Source organism: Melopsittacus undulatus, chromosome 13 (assembly GCF_012275295.1).
Source record: "Melopsittacus undulatus isolate bMelUnd1 chromosome 13, bMelUnd1.mat.Z, whole genome shotgun sequence".
Taxonomy (NCBI): domain Eukaryota; kingdom Metazoa; phylum Chordata; class Aves; order Psittaciformes; family Psittaculidae; genus Melopsittacus; species Melopsittacus undulatus.
In genome coordinates this window covers 9,072,345-9,099,827 of record NC_047539.1, presented here as the reverse complement: position 1 = coordinate 9,099,827, position 27,483 = coordinate 9,072,345, and the positions used below count along the sequence as shown (strand labels likewise).

The 27,483-nt window shown below is 37.2% G+C and overlaps 1 protein-coding gene across 1 annotated transcript in view; it reads right to left on the bottom strand.

Moving 5' to 3' along the window:
- The window catches only part of NCOR1 (nuclear receptor corepressor 1), a 66,671-nt gene that overhangs the window by 31,736 nt on the left and 7,452 nt on the right, over positions 1 to 27,483 (bottom strand). The window contains exons 2-14 of the mRNA XM_034068809.1: positions 20,637 to 20,814; positions 18,786 to 18,925; positions 16,484 to 16,679; positions 14,569 to 14,751; positions 12,655 to 12,768; positions 10,328 to 10,384; positions 9,806 to 9,858; positions 9,294 to 9,360; positions 8,127 to 8,299; positions 6,214 to 6,304; positions 5,505 to 5,683; positions 4,983 to 5,037; positions 4,076 to 4,177 (exon numbers count right to left, since the gene is read on the bottom strand). Of these exons, the coding sequence (XP_033924700.1) occupies positions 4,076 to 4,177; positions 4,983 to 5,037; positions 5,505 to 5,683; positions 6,214 to 6,304; positions 8,127 to 8,299; positions 9,294 to 9,360; positions 9,806 to 9,858; positions 10,328 to 10,384; positions 12,655 to 12,768; positions 14,569 to 14,751; positions 16,484 to 16,679; positions 18,786 to 18,925; positions 20,637 to 20,744 (1,518 nt within the window). The 5' untranslated portion in view covers positions 20,745 to 20,814. The remainder of the gene's footprint in view (positions 1 to 4,075; positions 4,178 to 4,982; positions 5,038 to 5,504; positions 5,684 to 6,213; positions 6,305 to 8,126; positions 8,300 to 9,293; positions 9,361 to 9,805; positions 9,859 to 10,327; positions 10,385 to 12,654; positions 12,769 to 14,568; positions 14,752 to 16,483; positions 16,680 to 18,785; positions 18,926 to 20,636; positions 20,815 to 27,483) is intronic.

Below are 27,483 nucleotides of genomic sequence, written 5' to 3'. Positions count from 1 at the left end.
TCCTTGTCTTTCAAAGCAATCCAGATGACTACCATGTGTAAGGGTATCTTATTTTAGAAAGCACACAAATTTGATTTAAACTTTCCAGAAGGTGCAAACAGGAATTAAGAGAAGAAATTTCTCTTACTGAATGTGATCCCACAGAATTACCAACATGGTCCCTTACAGCTGCTAAAAAAATAAGTAAATAAATCTAAAAATAAAAAAAAATGAAAAAAAACTGTGGCATTGTTTTTGCTATTCCCTATCACACATAAAAAAAGCTTTTGCATTCCCTGTCTGACTTCACTGCTAGAGGTGGCCTAACATTAGGCAAGCCAAGTATCCTGTAATGTTTTAAGAAAGCAGTAGAAAAAAAGACACTGCTCATACACGGAAAACCAAACAAAAAGTATCAGGAAAGATCTATCAAATGTGGGTACAGAAAAGATTTCATTAAGTTTTAGTGTTGTTATCCTCCCTAAAATATATTTAGTAGCCTAAATATTGCTTTTTGCCATCTACAATGATGTATCCGTACACGACCAAAGCATCTCGCTTTCCAACACTGCTGCATTTCTATGTCCATAGCTCACTTGCAAATCCTTTCCTCTCAAGACTAAAATCCCAAGGAGTAGCTGGCTACCACTAAATAAACCACGTAGTAGCCTACTCCCCAAATTACCAGAACCCTTACATGAAGCAAACAACACATGAATGAATACTGGTGATGGGCCTCAAAGGCCAGCAACCCATCAAGCATCTGATGTTAAATCCATATGGCACATTCATGCTGAACAGTCTCTGTAACAAGGCGATGACTTGAGTGCCACAAAAAAAATCCAACCTTTCTGTACAAGGCAGCATACAAAAAGATTGAGAAAAGAAACTGAGGCTGCAGGTGAGGTTTTAGCAGGCAGGCCTCCATTTAAAGGCAAGGGGGGTGGGAGGAGGAAGAAAGAGCTCTCTTCCTCCTCTCTGAAAATAGCTAAGTTTATTTAAAATTAAATTATTACAGTTCAAATTCTAACATATTCTTTAAATACGTTTTCATAAGAAACTGCAGCATATAAGAGAAGGTGGGGAGTTGGATATGGCCACACAGGAGTTTACACCGAAGGGGTTTGAACGGGTTAAAAAAACACTGCCTTTAATGAGTCATCCATTCAGAAGAACTGCAGTACCCAGATGGTCTCACTCAAACATGGTCTGTGCAGAACCAATCTGTTCCTTACCAGGCATTAGACTCTGCAAATCAACTTCAAAAAGCAAGAGATATGTAATATTTATATAAAGCTACATTTCAAACAATTTCCCAAAGTATGCTTGGCGATTCATGGAAAAACAATGACAGAGAACTATGAGATTGCTGACCTAGGACTTCATTAACTCAGATTTTACAATCCATTGAAAAATTCCTCAAGATAGGCTTTTCTTTTTCAACAGAAGAACCAGCTTTCCTGTAAATGTAGCAGCAGGTGTCAGTGTTTCACTAACAAAACTGAGGCTGGAAATAGTCACAAAAAGGTCTTGGTTTTGACATTTTAATCATGTGAACTGGAGCAGAAAGCCCAAACACTAACCACTACCATCTTCCTGCAAATGATTAGCATTTAAGATGCTGCCATTACTTGATTATGCAAGAACAAGATGTCAGAGACACGCTAAGATTATTTATTTCCATCGTGCTAGATTGGCCTCAAAAGCACAGACTTAAAAAATGCAATTCAAGAACAAAAGAAAATATTTTAAAAATAAAATTTGTATTTTACTTATAATCTATTTAGAAAAGTTGCTGAAAATCCTCTGTTCTTTTTGCCTGAGTAATTTAACATCACACTTGGCAAATAACAGGGTTCTCTATTTCACAGTGAATTTATTTAACATGCATATCAACAGGTCAAGTGCAGGTTAAACACAAACCTTAAAACAGTGGAAGCCTCGGTCAGCAACGTACCTGCACATTCATCTGTTGATTACAACTTTTACTATCCAGGCCAGGGGACGGGCTTTAACTCAGGGCTCAATTCAAAAGGACAAAACCCACACCAGCACCGACATCACACAGCTCTTTAGCAGAGGCCGCCTGACCCAGCAACGTGTTTATTCCAGGAAATTGTGTCATTCTGCCACTTAAGCTGCCTACAGCAGAGTTGCCCATCTCACATACAACCTTCTAATCTCACCGGAGTCACCAGAGGTAATCCCCACCGAGCCAGGCTTGATTGGCCAGCAGAGACATCCAGCAAATTTCTGTCTCGTCAGATCACTGGATGTACCAGCTGCTCTGAAGGCACACGGCTCCATCTGCGGCCATGCACTTGTGCTGAGCAGGCAGCCAGAACACAAGAACACAGCCCTGACCCACCACTGCTTCTCTAGGAGAAACTTTACTCAGAGAAAACCTCAGTTCAGAGAGGTATTTAAGGAATGCTCCATAATCAATGCAAAAGCATCGTATAGCCACACTTTCTTCTGACAATCCATTAAAAACTTGCCCTTCATTTGAAGGGTCATATTTGGTTTACGACACACTTGTTAGTTGTCTCAGTGAACATTCTGTAACAGTTTAGCAGCATGTTATAAAAAGCCCTTCCTAGATGTATTTGAGGACACAAAATAGTATCAGAATTTAATAAGCTTTACATCTCTTGATGGGTTGCAATCTAGCATTTAGCGCCTCTAAAGTAAAGGTGTCCACACCGAAACTTGAGTCAAGTTGTACCCACTACATTCTCTGAAGGATTTCACCATCATTACCATGATTAATACCTTCTCCACTGCAATACTGCACTTGCTTGCCTTCTAATTTACAAAAGTATATGCACTATTAAGAGTTTAAACTGAAGCACCTGTTACTGGCATAAGCTCGTCTCGAAGCAGATCATAAATCTTACATGACTTGCCTTTGCTGATCAGCAAGGAAGTTTCAGGTTGCTACTCAGAGATATGAAAAATATCAGCTTCAAAGCTGGGGCACAGGAGGGAGAAGGGGGATGAATTACATTCTGCAACCATAAGATAAAAGTTCTGGCAAGCAAGGCAGTTCAACACTCCCAAGTTCTTTTTTTACTAGCTGTTACAGATGTTGGTAATTAATCATTAATGAAATTAAGAAATGCAATTCCTTACTACAGCATTACTAGACATACTAACGACAATAGTTCTGAATTTAAACTTCCAGATATAGTAAAATTTGCCATTTAGAAGGCTTAGAGTATTTCGTCGAGTTTGCAAGCACATGTCAACGTTCTTCAGACCTGTGAAGCCTGACACTTATCTGCATCCTTAACGGAGCACACATGAAGCCTGTCTAGCAGTTGCCCAAATTTTAGTCATCTGCTGTAATACCTAATGTGGATCAACAACTACCAGTTAAGAACTATAACCCTGGTAAAACTCAAAGAGCAAGTAATTGGAGTTGTACAAACAGCAACTTCAGTGTTCCTACTCACACATTGAGTTATTTACATATAAACTAGCATTCACAGGAGCAGTTACAAAGTCAGGCAGAGCACCTTGTGTTTCCCCTTATAGGGAGCTAAATTCACAAATCTATGCCCTTGTGTACAGGGGTGTAACCAAAATCTTTCTGATTTATACGAATTATCCAAGAAAAACAAACAACTTACGGATTGAGAAATCCAGTTGGACTTTGAGCCTGACCACCAAGTAAACATCACTATTAATTTCTGCCTTTTGACAAACATTGAGATTGTGAAGTGATTATATTTTGCCCACTGCAAGTCATATGCTAAACCTAATTTCTGTTGGTCCCAACACAGGATTTAATGATGGATTCAATACAGTGTCTATGGCAGGGTCCATAAAATGAACTGTCATATTAAAAAGTCACACAAATGTGCATAGGAAGGAGATATTCCACAGAATTACAACCAAACCAACCAAGAACACTCTTGAGGTCATGATTACTTACATTTAAAAAAGGAGAAAAAAGCAGTAAATAAAGAATTATTAGTTTTCCTGCACCTCCGACCCCCTGCATGTAATATACTTGCTGTATCGGAGAGTAAGGCAGTTGTAAATATGAAACCATAGAATAACAATACCCAAGTGATGAATAAATTTTAGATACCTGGTTTCTTCCTCTGCGTTTACCATAATTTCTTCGCACAAGAGCCTTATAATTTTCATTTTTCTTGGTCAAATAATAATATAATACACAGTCGGGAACATTCTAAAGTGAAAAAGAATTAAAAAACAAGATGCGATTTTGCTCCTATAAGATACTATAGGCTTGGCATTTAATATCTCTCAACAGCTAAACTATTCAGCCCCTAGACTAAAATAAAATTCTATTAGGTTTGTTTACTCAGCAGGGAAATGAATTCACACACAAATATAACAATATAACTATGCATAAAATTATAGTGTTGAAGAAGTCTCATGTATTCATAATATCCCTTGGCTACTTCAGTCTGCATGATTTAATCTATAGTAGACAACTTGCAAGTTTGAAAGCTCCTATTTATCATGACAGCTGTACATATTCAAACTTCTGTAGTAAGTCCTGGCAAATCCTAATTCTCCATTAACACTTACACCAGTTCTGCAAAATCCATTCTAAAGACTAAAACTAATTATAAAAACTAACTCAGCCAGCAGCAAGCTCTCACTGACTTGAAAGGTGGTGGCAAGACTTCTTAGAGTTAGCAGAGTAACTCAGCAGAGCCAATTATGTCCTTATCTAAGCACAGAGATAGTTAAAGAAGCTTACCTGCTTCAAAAAGAAAGTGCGATCAAAACTCAATGAAGTGTCATTCTCTTTTATTGTTGTCAACAGTGTCATTTCACTAACTTTTGTTAGACATTTGCATGCACTGATTGTGTTAACTGATCAAATATTATAAAATCCTGCCGAAGCAGTAACTTTTTTTTTACTTTATTTTTTTTTCCAGGAAGAGAAAATGATGCTGGGATAAATGACTTACATTTGCAAAGTAAAGAAGCCCACCCTAGGCTCTACTTAATAAAGGTCTTACCTTTCGTTCCAGGTAGGAAGCAATTAGACCAAAGTTCTTGGGATGTTGGACAAACCTTTTGTAAATCAGAAATTATTGAAGTTTAACAACATAATTCATGATCAAATAAGCAAAGCAGACTTCCAAACAATCTGTTCCATCAGCAAGCCTTTGATTTACACAACTAAAATTAGTCTAAAAAGCCCAGGTTTTGCACTGTGCAGATTTCAAACTAAGTACTTAAAATTAGCTGATATAATGAGATCATATACCTACTCTTTTCACTTTAATCTCATCACAGAACTCAATTACTTTTGAGAGAATTTCTTATTTAAGGACTAAAAACATGTGATGAGCCTACTCAGGTGAAAAATGAGTGGCAAAGTCTAAAACTTTAACGTTTCATGCATCCAACAAAGAATATTATCAAATATTACTGCACAAAGCTTCAGCATTGCTGATTTAACTGATGTTTACTGTGGGGTTAGGTATTTAACTTTCATTTGCAATGCAATAAAAATAAAAGATAAGAAAGCCCATTACTTTTCCTTAAAAATCTCTTTCTCATGGTCGGTCCAGACATTCATGAATTGTCTGTCTTTATAGACTTTCATGGGATCCTCCATCAGACCATTCATATTAATAAACTTCACTCGTCTTTGTTCTGCATCAAACATCATGGGAGGAATGACAGAAAGCTGACGCATTTGTTTTTCATTATTCTGCAGGCAAAGAATAAAAGAAAAAGTAAAGAATATAGAAAGTTGCTTCTAATGTTTACAGTTCTTGAATTACACAACTCTTTAAAGCTCCACCACAGTATACGTTCACAGTTAGTCTGAAACTTCTTTTTGTCCACTGACTCGTCCAGAAAAGTTGCCACTACCCCGTGAACATTTACACAGTCAGCTAAAGAAAACAGTGTTTCAAACGATGAAAAACTAAAGTTGTGTGGGGTTTTAGAAAGAAGTTTTCACATTTGTTAGAACTGTGAAAGACCAGGTTGTAGCAAGCCTGCAATGAACACAAGACACAGGAGAAAAATCTAGGACAAATACAATTAGAAGGCATAATCCATAAAAGTGTTCATAAGACCTGTTTCAAGCCAAACTTCCCATAGATACTCTCAAACCAGACCCCAAAGTTTTCTCTTATCAAAAAAATAAACCCTCTGAAAGAGACCTTTCACTGCCAATAAAAGGACAGAGTTATTTGCTGTGCTGCTACAGCAAAGTACAGACAACAGCCTCACCTCCTGCTCAGAGAGTCCATCAATGATTTCAGAAATTTCATGTTCACTTCTAGCAATAGTTGCTGAAAGTCCAGCTCCTCTTTGACCAACTCTAGAATAAGGGGAAAAGAGAAGTAGTGAGGATAAAGTGTAAAAGAGCTGTACTTTCAGATTTGGTACACAACAATGACAAACTTCAGAATTCCTTAAAATCCTATTACCAGTCTCTCAGATCAGTTAGGACTGGTCTTTCTTAAGTAGTCTCAGGGTACAACCTCTGCTCATGTACTGCAAATTCAAACTGCTCAGTTTTACAGGCAAATGTGCAAAGCTCACAAGAAGGGCATGCTTGAGTGAACATCCAAGAAGGAGTGTTACCCGTGATTCCATTGCAAGCATGTGTTTTAGGAAACATTGATATGCTTCTGCTGAGTATGAGAAATGCTCATCAGTGGTACAGAAATCACCATCTTAATCAATACATCTGAGACACTGAATAACAGCTTATTTTTTAAAGAAAAACCACAAAATTTCACCAATTTAATCAAGTTACTAACACAGTGCTGAGTCTCATCACAATAAAAGGAAGTTTCCAACTTTTGAACAGAGAGAGCTGTAATTTGGAAGAATTTTACTGAAGTAATCAAGTTTGCACAAAACCTGTCAAAAAAAAACCAAAACCAAACCAATCCTTAGTATTTCTACAGCAGCAGTATTAGGAGCACAGCTGTAGACATAAATACAGTGTAAAGAGACGGCCCCTTCCCAAGCAGTTTGCTGTTACAAAGATGAGCTGTGTTTTTAAAGTAGAAGCTTCTTATAGTCAGAAGTGCTGTTTCCATTCTAACAGTTTACTTCTTCCTCTTTTCTTGAGTCCCCAAAGCCAGATCCTGCAGCCTTCATGATAAACTGCAAACCAGCTGCTTGTCCTACGTTTTATGAATTAAGGTGATTTAGACAGATGGGTAGGATTAAATCTTTATAGAGCTTGAACTCTCAAAGGTGTATTAAAATGATTTCCAACACTGGATAAACACATTTTAACACAACTGAATCAAACCTGACCTAATTTTAATGTAGTTCCTACAGTACCATAGATATAGTGAACTCTCAAATGAATTGCATTTCATTCCTTTTAAGACTTCTTGTACAATTTCAATTTAAAAAGTGTCTGATAGATTAAAATTAAATAATAGGGACTTAATACTTCATAGGCAAAACCACATAATTCAAAAAAGCAAATGTGTCTTGAATAAAATTACATGGCAAGTAGAACAAAAGATCACTCAAATATTAATTAAAGAAGTCAAATGATTTTTGAGTGTGTAGGCTAATGAATATAGGGATCATGAAACACCAGAGTAACGGAGACACCCAGTGACAGAAAAATAGAAGGATAAAATAGGGCGTAGGCCCAAAATGAACAGACTCACTTTAAACTGATGCTCCACAAATCTGTCTGTGCACTTCAGCAGCTTAACTCATAGTCTCACTGAACACCACAACCTATGAGCCTTTGCTAATTGCCCCCTTTACCATATTTCTTTTGGAAAATAAGGGGTTTGAGCAGATTTAAAAAAGGGGGATATGAAAGCACCAATCTGAACATCACTAAAGCAGCCCAACAGGACACCAAACTGATGAACTTAGCACAAAGCTGACAGGGACAGACAGGAAAGGCTGAGACATAAGACAAGGGCAATCATGAAGATCCTGAAGGTATGAAGTGAAAAATGAGCTGAATGCCATGAAACACAGTGAACAAATGAAAGAACATTTTAGTTTATATTGCATGATACACTGATGCTCCTTTTAAAGGAATAAAGCAATGAGTATAAAACAACCGTTAAGCTAAAGCAATTTTCTTGTAAGTAATTCTAAAACTGAAGTTCTAAGATGTATTCTGCAGGAATATTTCAAATCCATGGTAATACCTTTGGAATCGTTCTTGCTGTTCTCTTTGCTTCCGAATTTCTGGAAATTGTTTTTCATAGTATTCTCTTGTTTTGCTCTCCTTTGCTTTCCTGCGTGGATTATTTTCTATCCTATCAACTTTCTTCTCCCATGCCTCCATCAGCTGATCATAACGTTGACAGATTTTCTGTTCCTGTTAAATTCCAAAAGTAAACCTTGAACTAAACAAAAATGCCCTAAGACATCAGTCCACATAACATGGGCAGACTTCCAGAATGAGCAATCCTATTTTTCCTGCTCTAGTGGCTTCCATTTCAAAGATGACAGAAACACAGTTTTCAGGAGAGAAGGTGAGGAAGTGGATATAAAAATGCAGATTTTGAATACTACATACTATTTCTTTGCTTTATACATCACAACAGTATTTGGCAACTACTATTACTGCCTTCAGGAAATCACACATCTCCTGGTACCAGGCTTTTCATTAGTGGAATTGGTTTGATTTTTATTTATTTGAAATGTTTAATTAACAGAATGGGGTTGGAACGATCACAGTATATCCTCAATTTCAGCCATATGTAGGGAGCTGCTGCTATTTAAAAAAACCCTAAGACTGTAAGAATTTAAATACTTCATTACATTTTCATGGTGGGATCTCCCAATTGGATACATAATCTTCTTCTATTCATAATAACAATAATGATCTTTCAGACACCACCCAAAAAAGCCTTTTGACTTTGTATGCCACTTGCTACAACAGCATCCAAGCAAAAGCATTAGATCAATTGATACTGGTATGTAACATATACAAGTTGGATTAAAAATGCTGTCAGACTTCAAAAATCAGAAATCTGCCCTATTTTCTTTCAGATATTATAGCTACTATACTAAAAAAAACGTTCAGAGAGAGGCTAGGCATGACAGCCAAAGATTTTCATTGGGTCTCTTTCATACATACTCGTTAAGAAGCAAAGCTTTTTCCTTGTTGTAGTTTAGATGGTTTTCAGTCAAATAATCAACAAACCAGTTGTAAACCTGCAGTTTGTTTTTCAATAAATCAACAGAATTTTAGCTTAAGATCTTTTTCTGATTGACAGGATTTACGTGATGTCTGGGGATGCAAGTCAAGGACCCAGACAGAAAACCAATTACTATGTGCTCCTTTTACAAGAACATGGGAATATTACCCGTTGTTTTCTTGCATGATTTCTTCTTTTAAAGAACAGTATTAGCTTTTTCCTCATCACTTGGTTTCTGGAAAACAAAATTAGAACAAAGTACATAAGCACTTCAAAACTACTCAACAAAGCCCATTAGATGCTAGATGTCAGATCATTATTATGAAAAGTATTTATTTTTGGGTATAGAAAGCAGAGGGAAAATTCCTGATGAAGTAATCCTCCAAGTAATACTGTATTTTATCAGATAGAAGATTCTTGAAGATAGGTAGAACACACAATTGAGACACAAAAGCTTCCAATTTCAAGCTAGGTGCTCTCTTTCACCACAAGAAAAATAGTTTGCTAAAATGAGTAAATTTGGCTTAAGATGATACATTTTGGGGGAGTGTAATTGTAATTCAGCCCTGAAGCTAACAAATTTACAGTATATCACTAAAAAAAAAGTACACAACTACATTTGAAGTGGAGCAAGTGTAGATCTCTTAAAAGACACAATAACAAGAGATTAAAGCACTTACGTTTTGATGTTTTCATGGTAGACTTTTGTGTCTGATGGTTGGTTGTAAAGTGGCTGCAATTTTGGATTAGAGAAGGTACACTTAGGATGTCTCAATGCATGTAATTCTAAAGTATATTATTATTATATATATATAAACAGTATTTTAGAATCCTGCTAACAGTGCAATCAATCTGAGATGCAGCAATGCAAAAGGACTAGAAGATACTCAACACAAAGCACAGGTTACTTAAAATTAGATTATAACTAGTTATGTATATAACAGTATTAATTTTTTTTCATATTTCAAACTGTTCTCTTAAGTAGAGTCCAAACTGTTTTTGAAATTACACTTATGTGGTCAACCAGTTCACTCAAGCCCCAATTCACCAGTGTATTTAAGCACACGGTTCCTATATATATATAAACACAGAACTATATCTGTTCATCACAACAGAATTACAGCAACTGGCAAGACATACAGGGAAGCGGAAGGGAGGGGGAGATGGGATCAAAACCAAAACCAAATCCAAGCACAACTTACCAGTTCAACTTTTGGACCAAGACCTTCAAATATCTTGTGAGCTTCTTCTGCTTTTTTCTGCAAGCAAGATTTTTGTATAGTCTAAGTAAATAATCTGAAATCAGTGCCAGAAGTGTATCTGAAGTCTTTCACTTACAGTAGGTGCTAAACCCTTCTCTGCCCAAACTATATCCTTCTTAATCTACTTCGACAGTGTTGCCTCAGCAAATCAAGAAACCTATACTTGAATTATAGTTACTATTCTGATCTCTGTGTTTGGAAGCTGACACAGCTTAAAGGCAGAAACTGACTCCAGCAGTTCATTTAATAAATAATACAACAAATAACTGTTAAGAGGAAGAGAGGTGTCCAGTAAAACAAAAATTAGCTAACTTTGAAAAATAGAATTAAGAGACTAAAATCCTCCAATTGCCAAGTCTGAGAGTATGAATCAATGTGTACATACACAAACATGGAGGTACATTAAAGGTCCTCCTTCCACTGGGTGAAGATCTCAAAATAATTCTGATCCTAAAGGAGGCAGCTCTAGATAAGACAGTTGGCTTTCACAAATTCATTTCAAGCCTGTACAGTCTTCCAAAGCCCTTTCCCAGCAGAGAAGGCTATCTGAAATAACCCAATCTAGTTCAAATTTGCTTCTTTCACCCCAGTAGCTGTATGAGTTACCCTAAGGCATTTGCAAAGAAAAATCCATAAAGCAGTTATTATTAAAAAGTGTTCTGCTAAGTTCTAACCTTTTTCCATGTAAATTCAATCTTGAGGAAGTATTTGGAACTCACAGCTGCACAAAATAATGATATATCAAGAAAATATTATAGTATTACCCTGGTACAATGTTTTTTCTGGTCTCAAAAGATTTAAAATTTAACTCTAGCCCTATTATCCTAACCAAATTTTAAACAACAGTATCTGAATATTAAAAGTAATTATTCTAAACTGCATGGTTTGAAGATGAAAGCTGCCAAAGGACTGTCTTCTTGTACAACTGCAGGAGAAAAGATACCAAACAAGTGCTACAGACACAAATGGCTTAATACATCTTTAATAACCCTTTAAGTCAATGAGTATTGGCATGTGCTATTAGTATTAAGCCAATCAATACTGCCATTCTACATGACACAGTTTCTGATACAAGAACCCAAAACAAGTGCTAAATGGATTCACAAATGAATCAAGCTTGGTAATTCCCCTTGTACACAGAATACTGCATGAACAGCTACACAGACAGAAGCAGCTAATTGATTACTACATACTGATAAGCTACTCCACCTCAGGCAACACAGAAATGGGCTTCCTCATCTCCTAGGATATAAACAACATAGGGAGTGCAATAGCAAAATTCTCTTGTAGAACCCACCAGTAACCAGTCAGCAGAGAAAGAGTAGCACAGCAGCCCACTAAGATGTACATATTGCTGTACATTGGTTATATCAGTTTTTATAACATAGTAATTGCCTTAATGTTCTGTATTAAATAAATACATCAAACTTCAGAGAGAGCTGGGGAAAGGGAAAAACAGGCTGAATGGAATGTTTGGGACACAGTTCTACTCTAGAAAATCTAGTATCTTATTGCAGTTTTTTACCACCTCAAAGCTGCAAAAATAGTCTATTGTAACCGAAGTTAGCTGTTCCTCTAAACCACAAAATAGAATTGGGAAATTAAACAAACATATACCATTCTCACAAAAGAGCACAATACATTAAAAACCAGCAGACATCCAACTCACTAATCTCAAACTACCAGGGGAAAAAAAAGCAGCAAGCACTTTGCTGCTGTTTGTGATCTACTGATCTCTTGTACTTTTATCACCACTTACGTAACACAAGCTCACAATTCACCTACGTACTGCTTCTTCATATCTGTTCATTTAACCAAAGTGCCAGAAGTCAGAGTTTAAAGAGAAGGCATGGAATCTTACAACATATGCAGCTTTTCCCCTTCAGCCAGTTTAAATTTTGGGTCTTCAGCCAAGCTTGTCAGTTTTTATGTGAGGAAAAGAGAATTTAAGACTAATTTCTGAAGCATTTTTTCATATCCATCATGCGTGTGTTCATATATACGCATCTGAACACCAGGGTCTAGGGATGAGACCCACAGATGTGTTTCCCTAGACTGCTTGCAAGATAAAAGAAGGATCCTGTGATCACAAACAGTCATGAAAATGTCATTCATTTAAAGAAGTAAATGAGTATTAAAAGAGGGGTGGGCAAATCAATAAAACAGATGAAGCAAAAACTGCCCCACAGAAGTAAATGAAGATGTAATGAATTTTAGCAGCGGGGTCAGATTCACAGCTACGCTATTCAACTAAAAAGCGCTCTTACCCGATTCTCGTCGTAAATGATTTGGACAATACTGCGGTGTTTCTGTTCCACTGGAGGAGGGGAGACAGGCCTCTCTGGCTCTGGAGGCTTAGCAGCTTCTTCTTCAAGTTGTTGCTAAGAGACGAAAGAAAGAAAATCAGCCATCCGTACCATGTTACCCTTACCAGTAATTAGTCACCAGAGATAAAATATGCAGCTGATCAACAGTTAGCACCGCCTGTTATTCCTCTTCTTAACTGACAAGGAGTGAATGAAGTGGTTTTAATGCCAACAAGGAAGATAAGAAGACTATTTTTTGTACTATTAGTAAACCAAAGTAAGTGTTTACAGGACTCACCTGCATTGAAAAAGACTTGTTTTAGTTTGACATTTAAAGACATTGTCACATTTATCATCACTATTTACGTTTAAGCAAAAGTATTAACTTTGGGGAACAGTTACACCAAACCTGCCTTCTCACAAAGGAAATCATCCACAGCGCTGACTTTCTACATTCTAGATATTCCAGTGTCACTATTACTACTGTCTCATTGTTTAAATAGGCACAAAAAGTCCTAACACTCCTCATCATTGCAAACGTACTTCAGAAGTAAATCACTCCACATGCATTGGAAGTTCCAAGATTGTTACAACACCAAACAAGCAAAAAATATCAACAGCAAAAAACCACTGTAATCTTTTCCTAGCTGCTACACTGCTGGGATTTGCTTTCACACCAAATAAATCTGGTTCAGAGACATCTTCACGATTTAATTGTAAATCTCCTTCATCCATGCTTGTCACAAAGATACAACAAAGAACTTCTGACACTAGGGATCCATCCTGTCATAAGGTAGTGGCTAGAATGTGCTATACTGCCACACAAGATATCCAATCTAAAAGTTTTGCAGGAAAAAACCCAGGCTCAATTACAACAAGCAACGGAAACTCACAGCCAGGGATGTTGTGACATCCTTGGGATTTTTCTGCTGAAAGAAATTTTACAGGTCACTAAAACTGAAAGACATTTTACAGGTTTCTAAAATTCAGACGTAATTAAATACTTCCATACTATAAAAACACACCACTCCAGAGTTGTCTATTTGTATTCCTGGACATACAAGTTAACGAATCCTATTGTGCAACTTATTTCATACAGAAGTCCCACTGACAGAATAAAAAGGTAAAACTGGTACTACATCTATGGATCTTTGAAAGCCTTAAAAGGAAAAGGAGACAAGGACTTTGTTTTTGCCAATGAGTAACAGATGCCTAAATTGAAGGGTGGGTTTAGTTGGCCACAACAGCTACTGGGACAGCAACAGCTACTGCCAGAAAACACTTTCTTTGCCTCCAGTGGCTGAAGTGCAGTTCTCTTATGCAAAACATATCCAGAACCACCAAAAAAACATGGTATTTCCTCCTGTATTTCTCTGCTGTCTCTGTTTACTTGCATCCCACCTACTACACTTTCCCCAAAGCTGACCTTAGCTCCAGATGTTAGGAACTCTTGCCCTTGTGAAAGCAGATGATCCAGGGACTTTTGTACAAGCTCTGGTTTTGGAGATGCATGCAAGGGATTCTCCCCTTGCATAGACTAAAGAAGAAAGATGATAGTCTCCCCTCACTCAGCAGTCATCTTTAAAGCTGAAATTAAAGTCACAGTGCCCTTGTTTCACTAGTCATCTAAAAAAAGTTCAATATAAATCCATCTACTGTTGGTGTTCCTCTACGGCTTCCTCCTAGTTTCAAAAACGTTTAAAACTACATGATGTCCAACCTATTTAAACATTCTAGCAAAATCATATGCATAATCTTCCCTTTTTAGTTTGTTCATTTGGTTCATGTAACAAAAAAATTCACCACCACCAAAAATGAAGCTTTTCCACACCTTTTTCACTGGCAGATAACAACAGTAGTGTCTGTTATGCTTACTTGCTTTTTCTTCAGTTTAAGGATTTGCTGTTCAACTTTTGCAATTTCACGATCTACGCGGTCCATGCTCTGTATCAATTCTTCCTTTGACAGCTTTGAAGGTGAAGCATTTTGGTCCTCCCCACAAGGCTGACCAGAAATTGGAGAAGATGGTCCCTCATGCTTTCCTCCAAAAGCTGGGTCCTTTCATTGGGACAGCGTGGTGGGGGAGATTGAGAGAAATCAGTCATATTAATAACATGTGAATGAGTGTTCAGTAATTAAACCAGAATGCATGAATTTAAAAGAATTTCCAGTTATCTATATCTCTGTTGAGGAGATGAGTTAAAGTTTAATATTTCAGTTTATTAATGCTCTAAATATTTTAGAATTAACTTGACATCCCATTTATGATACCATAATTCAAAGTCCACCTTCAAAAATAACAGGACACTTCAGTGTTTACCTTGAAAATGAAATAAGATCAAAACATCCCCCTTATGTTCCTTAAAAGTAAACAGTATCTTTTATCTATAAAGGAAAGGTTACTTGAGAGCCAATCCTCAGTGCTCTGCACATACACTCATGAGGATATTCTTCTAACCATGACCAGCCTGACAAAGTACATCTGGAGTTAGTTGTGGTTATAAACGTTACATTCTCTCGAACTTAACACAACTTAAAAATGATGACTTAAGAGAGGACAGGTCACTATTTATTTGGCTTTGATTTTTTTTGTCTTTGGGGGGGGCTTTTGTCTGTTTCCCAGCAACGTATTTCAACATGCTTCACGTTCTAATATCAGCACAGTTGTACCTTTTTATGTTTATGTCCTCAGACCATCATGCTCCACAACTACCTAGCTGGTAAATGCTAGCTCAGCAATACAGCTCTCATCCAAGCCAATCTGACTGAAAGATGACGTGTTTGAATGCCTCTTCTCCTCAAGATAATACTACTCTGTATTGCTAAATTGAGACAGTAAATTTCCACATGTAGCACCTGGATAAAAACTCAGTTACATACAAACATGTTAATATTGCTTAGTTTCTCCAGCCCCCTTTGATTTTTGCCATGCAACACAGCAAATTACTAAAAAAAAAAAATATCACACGTTATCATAATTTCACTTCACAGTTTATTCACATGATAAAAGGACTGGCAGAGAGAAGACAAGTAATCAACTGTTTAAAGTCTGGTGCCTGTTAGATTTTGAATCCATACGATGAAATTTCTCTTTACATGATCTGGGCCTAGAGACTTGAGCACTCACCTTCAGAAGTCACACAGCACCTTTTTGGTGTGTGAGGCTGTGTGCTTGTATGTGCGCGTGAGAGAAGGTATTAAATATTAGAGAGACTGGTCTGCTCTATACAAATAGCTTTCATCAATATTCAGTATCTACAACAGAAAATATCTACACCAAACTACATTGTCCTACACTTATCCAAAATGAAGCAGTGAGAATTACTGTTCTGTAAATAAGCAGATTCCTTTTAAATGCTTAAGGAATAGGGGTTGGAGGGGTGCACTTTGACCATTCAGTACAAATATTACAGACAAAAACAGATCTGCATTAATCTGTTGGTAGTTTTCAATTGTAAAGCAGAAATATTTCATGCACGATACCTTAATCATTTTGCAAATGAGTTCTTAATAACTTAAGAGTGCAATGGCAACTCTGACCATCAGTCTCTTTACTGTGTTTGAGGCAGACTTATCTTCTTGTTCTTGTAGCACTGTAGCTTGTAGCTACACTCCTTGCAAGAGTAGCACTGACTCATGACAAGTTTGTGATAATGTGTAACATTAAATTTCTGGGATTGAAAAATGAGCCTAAGCAAATTTAAAAAAATTACCTAACAGCAAAGAATTTATTTCATCACTACAACACAGTGATTTACACCTTCAGCACTGCAATCAGAAACGGCTTTACCTTCTTAATATCTGCAGATCTCAACCCTTCCTGCAGAGGATGTACTAAAGGCAAGACAGTAGCTGCACTGACACGCTGAAAATGGGAATCGGAGACTTGCTCAAGACGTGGTCGCTTAGATTCCAGTGAATCATGATCTGTCTGAGATGGACCTGGATGAAATTGCTGTTCATATCCAGTTCTCCTTTCCTGAGGCCTAATACACAGAAGAAAGAAACTATTAAAATATACACTGTTCTTACAAGAAAAATACTTGGTGTTTCTCAACCCTTTTCAAATATACAGGAGATGCAATACAGTGAAGCCCCTTCTAAACAGTAAGGCAAATGTTTCTAAGTATGACCTCCTAAAAACCAGGTTAAAATCCATCAAAAAAACCCCAAAGTTTACTTCTATCTTAAAAGACAGCTTAAAGGCATACCCATCATTACAAACACCCGAAGAAACTTAACCACTGCAACAATGATACTGTTCAAGTCAAAGCTCTGATTCAAACTGTAAACAAAAAAATCCATGAGATAAACATAGTATTATATTTCACTGAACACAGATGGCTACAACAGCTCCATTATTTCCTTTTTGCAGTCAAATAATTTTTAAATATACACAGAATGCTTGAAATGGGCCACGAGTCTATTTGGAACTTGATCTCTACTAAAACACTACTCTATGACAGAAACAGTCATTGATTCAACCCATGAGTCATCTAAAACCTCCTCCTCCTCCAAAAAATGCAGAACGCTATCACTAGCTTCTTTACAGAGCAACACACAGAATGTCCATAAAAGAACCTCGTATGCTTCAACATCTTCCTATGAAGTGCCACTGAAGAGATGACAGTAGTTTCCTGTATTTTGCCAGATCTACTGAATAAGCTTTTACAAATTTACAAAAGGGGGGATAGGATTTATTTCTGCTATAAACTGACATTTTGAGAACTCTACAAGCTATTATGATTCTCAGTACTAAAACAGAGCCTTACTGGCATTTGGTGACACAAGATGAAAGCAATATACAAGCCCCAGTTTTCACTATCACCAAGTTATTTCTGGGAATATTCTAATGAGATTTTAAGCTATAATAATATTTAAATAACATTAATTACCAGTATTTTTTCCAGAACCAGGTATCCCAGTTATAACCAAAATAAACTGCTAGCAATAATCCAGCATATAGCTGTCCCTAGCAGATTCACTAAGAGTCCAAGGGAAAAAAAGAGCTTGTTATAAGCAATAACACTTGCTTATGACTGCATGTCAGCATATTAATATGCTAAAGAATTGAGGGGCATAAACCACATAGTTACCTCTCCCCTTACCTGCTATCTTACCACAATCCAATTCATTGTACCCTGATCTATAGTGTGTTTTTGATTTCTAAATCTGATTTTCAGAGTACATCCAATATTCTTCAGGTATACGATCAAATGAATGTTTAATATAGCCTGAAAACTTTCTTGAACCTATCAACCTTTCAGTAATACTAATGTACATTTGAACATTCATCAATATCCACCATGAAGTAACCCATTTTACTGAGAAGATATTACTAAGCTGAAACTAAGTTACACCATATGATTCAATGTATCCATGCACTCCACTTGTCCTCAGTTAACCTACTGGACCCAGATCAGTTCCAGCTACTTACAGAGACAGGAGTGGTACATGAGACTGACAAAAAGGATATTTAAAACACATGATATGGAGCTGTCAAGTGTATTGCCAAAAGTAATATATAGTCCTCTGTGCCTAGAAGTCCATTTTCTACCACATTTCAGTGCTTTACAACTCTTACAACTCAAGTACCCAACTAGCTCTATTGTTTCTCACTTGACCACACAGATATCATCTGTTGAATAAATAAGCCTAATCTAGAAAATATGACAGGTAGTATTCACTCTAACAACCCTCGCACTTGTTGCTTCTACTCAGCAAGATTAAATTATCCAAAGGTACAAACTCTACACACTTCTGCATTAAAAAATCTTGTGCTATGCACTTGAATTCTCAGAAGTTTGTTGGTAGGAGAGATCTGGGAAAAGTGAAGCAGACTGTCACTTCCTGTCTATGAAACAAATGCCATAGTTAAGCCAAAGCGACTGAGGAATTACACAACAGCTACAACACTCAAACACAGAAGACCAACACTACTACAACAACAGAGCAGCATAAGGAAATCCAGTACTTAGATAAAAAACTATGAAACACAGAATCCTTTCTACTCCAAAGTTGAAACTAACTTTACAGAAAGCACGGGCTCATGGAAGATTCATGTTCACATACTTCAAAACCAGCATCCTCACCTGTCAGAGCCTGGGTGAAATTCAGAAAGCAAGGAAGGCCTGCGCCGAAGTTGCTGCTGCTGTTGCTGCTGCTGCTGCAGGAGCTGGGTTGCCTGACTGACTTCCAGGTGAGACGAGCGATAATCGGGAACTGCAAATTCCTAAATGAACGACACTTCTGATGTTAACAAGAACAAAGGTACAGAAAACAGGATCAAAAGAGTTTAGTGTCCTGGAATGATAATTTCCAAAGACACTAAATACAGACCAAGACCATACCACTAAAACCTTAACCCAGCTCAAAAAAGAAAAGCTTGTATATGGCAGTGCTAAGTTCTAAATGAACTTTAAAGTGACTAAACACTTATGCTAAGAATTTCACTCAACAATTTCTATCAAAACACAAATGAGTCAGCAGTAGAAAAATATCCATTCAAAATAATTTCATGCATCCAACCACAAAGTGGTAAAATGAGAATATATTTCAGCAACCCTAAAGCCATTTCTTCTGTTATCACCTCAAAACATTTTTACATCAGACATTTAATTAGAACAAAGAGTCAGACAAGACACATTTTATTTATAATCAAAGTGAGGTACAAGACAATTTATTTGAATATATGCGTCTTCAAAAGCAAAAACTTGTTTAAAAAAATTATATAGAGCTGCCATTAACCAAAGAGAAGCTCTACAAGACACACAATAAGCCATTATCCATAAGATTTTGTTTTTATAAATTATCTGAAAATAAATATGAAGCATGCCAAAAAGCTCCGATTCTTGAACATCCTTTTGCAAACATATAAGTAGAACAAAACCTCTAAAGTGTCTGTAGCAGGAGAATTAAATTAAAATGAGAGAAACCTGAACTGTTCTAAAGCTAAGAGCTAGCTCTCCACTGCCCACCATGCCATAGAGAGCACAGGATGGCAGAATGAATGCTCAGCAGGAATAACTAAGCAGAGATTCTTAGAAATCATTACTCCAGTTCTGGCTAGCAGAACACAGCTAGCTGGAAGCACTGGTATAGCTGCTTCAGAAAAAAAACAGTGTAACACAAGGTTTTAACTTCAGATTCACATTCTCCACATTGCACACAGGTTTTGTCAAGCACCACGTTTAGCTTACAGAGAATCTAGCCAAATACTCCTTACACAGGACAAAAGATGACTATGGGTGCACTTCTTATGCTCCTGGGCCTAACAGGAGATTAATTTGCCATAAAAATTTAGTACCCACAAAAGCCACAAGAGCCCAGACTCTCAAAGGATTTGTTACAGCCAGAATGCTTCAGTCATATTACATGTACACTAACTGCAGGCAGATTATTCATACATTCTTGGAAAATCATTGCTATCAATGAATATGGGCTCAGGCACACCAACATTGGACAAATTTAGTATGATGACTAACCATTAATAAATTAAAGCAAAACTACAGCAAAAGTCCAGGAACACAATCCCTAGTGAATTTATTCAAACTACAAGAAACCAATGATAAAACCAGGAAGTTTATATTAATTCCCTGTGATAAAGGTCTAGAATGATAAAACTCAGATTTCCAAGAAAAAAAACCCAACACAAACCCCAACATAAAACTAAACAAGTAAAAAAGCAGATACATATATAATCTTAAAGAAGCAAAACAGTGCTTTCAACAAAAAGAGGGCAAACAAAACCAAACCACCCCACAACTATCTACCTAAGCAACACTGGCTGTTCTCAGCAGGGCATGTGGTCTGCAACTCCACTGTTTTCAAATGTGAATGACTTTTATTACAATGGTTTAAAAAGAAATAAAATACATCCCATTTAACACTGCAAGCAGCTGAATTATACTCTTGTTAGATTTGTAAGGCTCATGTCTCCTTACCTGCTGGTGGCGGGTGCTAGGGAAGGTGTACTGGACAGAGTGAGTAGGATAACGACTCTGTTCTGTGCTGAATGCTCCTTGGTTAGGAGGGTAGCCTGAACTTGACATTATCAGAGAAGAAGTCTTCACAAAGCTGTGAGATCAAGACCAGCAAGCAATCATGTTTCTAGGAAACCGCCTAAAGGAAAAAAGATCACTGATAAGCACCCAAGTACCAGATGTACTCACAATACATTACAGCCATAGTCACCTAAGCAAAACAACCATTACCAGTAAAAGCTTTTCCCTGATGTATTTATTTAATAGGTTACTCTAGTCTGAAACACACTAACGGGTCTTAAATGAGCTCAAAATGAGACATGTCAGCATTGTCTACTTGAAGATTTTATTGTTGGAATACATCGTTTACCTTACCAGATGAATTAGGAGGATTTTAAAAGAAAAGCAGGTTACTTAAAATAGATGTTACAGAGAATATAATAGTCTATAGATGGACTCTTTATTTACAGTAAATTTCTTTAGCACAACATGAAGTTTACTTTCATTTCTTCTACAGAGCGTCTGGATTCCATGAACTGTTTCTTACTTTCAGATTCAGGTAATCTTAGGGCTCCTCTACTCAATACCACCTACAGTTTATTACACCACAGTGTATTACTCAGGCTCTTAAGTACTATTACCGGTCTAAGAGCACCTTTACTGAAGTAGTTTATAAAAAAGGCAGTCACAAAGAAAAAACCCAATACTTTCAACTGACACCACATTTGTTTCATATAGGATGCCAGAAACTGAATATACTATGAAGCCTAACAACAATCTTAGTTGATATCTGACGGCTGCTTTGCCTCTATTGTATTCTCCAGCTACAGCTTAACGGTGAACACTGGGATGCATACTGATCTGGAGAAAAATTTTAAAGACTGAAAACATCCAGACACGTTCACTAACTTCAAGTATCTATGAAGCTGTGTATCTTTTCAGATGCTGAAGACCAGAAGACATTGATTAAACACTATGCCCATCAGGGTTGAGTGGGTAAGTTATGGATCTAACCAAAAGAGCAGGACATATATATATATGTCCTTGATATTTCTAGGACAATAACACAAGATATTTCTCTCTGATAGCTCAAAAGATGTAACCCTTAGAAGCCTTGATCTTAAATACAGAATTCTGTCAGACCTGTAGCAAATTCTCAACCTCTGTTCCAAAAAGCCCAGCAGACATATCAGACCTTCACATAAAGTAACTGTTGATCCTTGCCTAGATCACTTCATTTCAAAGCACATTCATCTGCAGCCTTTCACAACCACCACATGTGAAGTTATACTTCTGAACTGCACTTTCCATTAACAATCAGTAGACAAAATCAGATCAGGAAAGGATCAGATACAACAAGCTATGGAAACAGATCTTAAAATTTATCATTCCTGTTCCAGTTGCGATTTTCCCCCACCATGTCTCCATCAAACAAAGGAAGCTTTACACATTGGGCTATCAGAACGATGAGACAAATCTAGATTTATATCTTGCACCTAATTCTCAGATATAAAAAAAAAAAATCAAAGAAAAAACCTGCAGTTTCTCTTTCAAACCAGTACTACAGATCACTAGTTGTGTGCTTTATAGTACTATATATCTATTACAGTATCTGTAGTTTATATCTAAGTGACAAGTTCTAACAGAATTCTTCACCATTAACATTTATTATCCTTCATCATTCATACTGCACTCATTAAAGTACATCTTTACCAACTATGTGATGGTCTAATAGGTCTGAGTCATATGGTTTCCATTTAATCAAGAAAGTGTCAGAAAGCAAGCAGTTTTAGATAATATACATTGTGGGAGTCACCTGCAAGCTATAGTACCTGAATACTATATATTTCCAATGTACAGCAAATGAAAACCTTTGATTTTTCTCTCTTAATTTCTATGTAAGTCCCATTTAAAACTATGGCATAGAACTAACTGTCAGCACAATTAAATGTTTACTAATGCAATATCTACTCCTATCATAGCCTGGTGGCCATAAGGATGCTCAAACAACTGAAGGTTACAAATGTACAAATCTTAGTTTGATGAACTGCTGATGCCCTAACTTGTGCGGCCTCATCAGCTTCATATGCAGTCTTCATAAATATGTGGAAGATGTTAAACTGGATTTTATATATATGCAGCTGCCATATATATAGTGTATATATGCCACTATATATAGCGTATATAAGGATACGTGTATAATGATATGTACATCTCCTACACCTTAAAATCTTTAGTGAGGAATAAAGACAGTAATACTGGATCTGAACAAAGCTCCTTTAGTCCAATATGCTGTGACTGACAGTAGCCAGCAGCAGGCATTTACCTGTACCAGTGTCTTCCCAACAAACGTTCCAGCCTTCCAGTGTCAACCCAAGAAGCAGTGTGTGGCTCAGGGATTCCTTGAGTCAGAGCCTTTCTGTTTAAGTTTTCTCAATGGCTTTCTCTTCCATTGGTTTATCCTGCTGTTTTCTGAACTAGTATGAATTCTCAACATTCACAACTGCTTGTTGCAAGAACTTCTACAGTTTGGCAGCATTTCACATGAGAATCTATAAGCTTTTGTTTGCTGTGGACCTGCTACCTTCCTTTATTGCAACAGACCAAACATCTATTTCATATTTTCCCCACTGTACACACAATTTCATAGACTTCTATCATTTCCCTTCAGGCCTATCTTTTCCATGCTGAGGAATCCTTGTCTACTTGGTTATTCCTTGTCAGCCACTTCAAAAGCTTCTCTAGTTCTTTGATACCCATTGTGAGGCACAGGGAGCCAAAAACATACACCAGATTGTGGGAAAGTATCAATAAATACTCCTGCTGTTCTTATACTCTTCCCTTACATGCTGGCCACAGTCAGGTATATCTGAATAATCTGGGGATGCAGAGAGGATCAGATTAGCAACCACTTGAAAATCACACACAAATACAGGCCAACTGCTGCATGATTCAAAGTCCTTGTTAGTTTCTCTCTGTCAGGTTACATCTCCTTATTTTCTCAATATTCAGTCAAACCCACAAGTTGATCATTAACCCACGTGCTGAAAGTTCAATCCACACTGTATAATGCTATAAAGACCATTTCTCCATTCACAAGAACATGAGTGTACAGATTGTTAGGTTTGTGTTAGGACTGTTAGTCTTGAAATCTCCACCAACGTAAGAAACTTTTGCAAGCAAAAGCAATGAGAAGTCCTGACCATCTCTCCAGATTCCATGCTAGACATGGACAGATGAGGGGGAAGAGGGGAGCCTGGCAACAAGCATGAGCATCCTTCATCTATCCATCAATGTTAACTCAAACCACCATCTCAACCTAAAAGTTTTACACAACACATATGAAAGCTTTCAGTCCAGTGGCCTTTCTGCTGAGTAGGATTTGCAAGTAGAATCATGGTCAGCACCATAAAAAAATTAAAAAAGGTGAAAGAGAGAAAAGCTGCCAACAGACGAAGGCAACAGAAACAGCACTAGAGGTTATAACTACAGTCAATAGGAGAGGTGGGAAGTGAAGAGAGAAAACAAAAAAGCAAAAATTAGGTTATCAGTGCTGGGGGTGCATTTTAATTCCACCCTGAGGGAACTGACACAACAGCAGGAAGAAATAAGGGTAACAGTAATGGAAAATACATGGTTACATGCTGGCAATTACAAGGTGGGGGGGACCGAAAGCATGGAGATTCTCCATAGGATCTCATTACTTTCAAGACACCGTAATACAACAATGTGTAAGACGACATTAAAGTACAAAATACATGTAAATGGAATGACAGAAGGAGGCTTAAAGGGAAAAAATATCTGCACCTTTTCCTAATCTGACCTCTTTACATGACCCGCAGACCCCATCTTATCTCCCAGTCTCCTGTAGTATGAGCCTGTTTACACTCTGCCATATTAGGGGAAATGGGTAGGTTTTGCCAATATTTGCCTGAAGTATTACCACCAATATTCCGCTCATCTCTCCCTGTCTTGCTACCGTAATTCTGTAATTGTGAATCTAAGTACTCAACTTTAACTCTTATTTCTCTCCAGAAAACCTTATGACCTATCAGCTAAAAGCATCTGCCTGTCTCTTCAGCATCTGCTCACATGAATCCAGCAGACACAGATTATTCTTCAGCAGCCTATTTCCTGGTCAGTGAGGGCAATGCCAGTTTCCTGCTGTAATGGCTCCAACTTTCATAGGTTCAGATTATGTTTAAATACTGCAGTCTTTTTGTATAAAATTGTAAGTGTATGTGTAGACACTAAACAACCTCATTAGGCCTTTCCTCACTGCTGTATCCTTCCATTAGTCATGACAAACCTTGTCTTGCTCTACTCAAATCCAATCAGAATCCTCCTTTAAAGCTCCTCGCTATTAACACTCTCTGCCTCTCCAATCCTTCTACTGTTTCCTCTTCTCTGCTGGAACAGAGGCTGCTCATCTTTGTTTTCAGCACCCTTGACAAAAATCACAATACAAGAAATCAGCTTCCAACTCTGCTCAGTCAATGTCAGCAAGACTCTATTTTTCAGACAAGTATTTTCAGCCCTTTTCATGTTATTCTGCAAATTTGAGGGGTTTCTCATATAAACATTTACAAGAGCTGTTACAGACTTTGGAATTTTGCCTTAACTGTCTCACAGAGATAAAGTCAGGTCATGAATACCTTCACGCAGCTGCCAACCAGGCTGGTAAATTGTATGTCTTGCTGACAATTAGAAGGGACAGAAAGAAATATTTCTTGGTTTGGACTTCAGAATCCAGTCCATTCTGCTTTAGTGTCCCATTTTAATGACATTCCCACATTCCCAGACTCTGTGGTAAAACATATAAGGGATGGGGAAACCCAGTAGTATCAAATGGATAATATTAATATATATATATGAGAAGTATACACACACACACATATGATCAAAGACTCAAAACAGAAACTGTTATGTCTGAAGATGCTTAGGTGAGAAAAAGCAGTAACAAGTACCAGTTCCAGGAACCATTCAGCCTTGTATTAATTTGAGCTTCTCAGGCAAGGAAATGATTTAACAATGTTTATATCTAAAGGTATGGTTACATTCTTCTCTTTGGCCAGTGCAAACTACTTGAAGAGATCCAGTTCAGACTTTCCCTTAAAAGCTACTGTTTGCACTTACATTTGTCACACGTGGAGAGTTTTGAGTAAGTTACAAATAATTCAGAACTGGATATTACACTAGCAGCAGTCATAGTGCCATTTCAGATCTGATTTCTATAATGTAATACTAGTTTGAACAATATCTCTCCATCTCCAGATCTCAAAATGCTTCAGAAAGAAGCAGAAGTTCATACTAACTTCAGTAGACACATGGGAAAACAAGTCACAGAACGGTTAAGAAATCTGCCAAAGACAACCAGGAAATAGTCAATGACTGAATCAGTAATAAGCGTCAAGTCTTGCAGTACTTTAAACAGCATAAGCTAAGCACTGCCTGAGAAAAGCAGTGGGAAAATGCAGCAGGTTAAAACCTGTGTTTATTTTTAGCAGGCCAGTTCCCCCAAACCCTTCAATGCATGCCCACACACATGTTTATGCCAGCAGAAGGGAAGGAGTCAAGAGGCCAGACAGATTGAGGAGCTACCTACTCGCTGCTTGTGGAACCACGGCCCCACTTGCTGGAACACCCAGTCTCCTCCTCTTCCATTCACCTTTATGGATAAACAGCCAGTCTTGTGTGTAGGCTCATTTTTAATTCACATTTATGAAAGAAGCCAGCACTTCTGCATTTGGAGTAATTTTCATGCCATCTTGAAGTACTTAACCAACATTTGCTAATTAAATTTCACATCCTTTTGGGAATTTTCCTCCACTTGTTTTTGAGCAAACTGAGAGCAATATAAAGAGTGCAAAGAATTAGATTACAGTCATATAAGGCTTAAACTGAGTTGGGGGATTTTGTTTTTAAATCAGTAAATTGAGCTGTGATGTAACTAACCTATGGCAGAATGAGTAAGGCTCTGCCATATGCAGAGGATCCACAACGTATCACAGAATTGATTCAGGGGTATTTATTCAAAATTTACTCTGGTGAAAAAACAAAGAGCGAAGGGACTGTTTCAGTAGTGGGTAGAGAGGCTTTATCCAAAGCCTGATAACACTACTTGTGAATAATTCTTTCTGTGGAGCAAACAATCTCATGGAAAAAAAAAGAATCAAACCAAACCAGGCCCTATTTAAGGAGCAACCTATTCAACCACAATAACTAGATTTCATGATTTATAAACCTGTACCTATACCTTCACAATACAACTTTCCAACTCACACAGAGTAAGACAAAACTACAAGCTGAGAATCACATAACTAGAAACCTTTCAAGTATATTGCTAGATTTGCAAAACAAATTTTTCTTATAGCATTCTTATTGTGTCTGATAATCATAAATCTGTTTGAACACTCCAGTAAAAACATCAAATCTGCATCTTGGGGATACGCCATCCACAAGAAAAAAAACACGTACATGTCTGACCCATTCCTAAAACACCTTAATGGGCCAAACCTCCATATAAAAAGTTATTTACTCAAACTATCGGACACAGTAAAAGGCTATGTATTACCACCTAAAAACTCCAGTGCTCAGAACATTAACAGCACCATTACAAGCTAGAACTGGCCTAACAATCTGGAAGTCTTAACTAAAAGACCTTAACTAAAACTAGACCCTTCAGGAGCAGTTATTAGTCCTTCAGTCACTGCCTTAATTATCAGCACAGTCATATGACAGTTATTCAGAAAAGCAATAAAAAAAATTACTGACAAAGAAAAGTTTAGGTTCAAACTGATCTATGTTA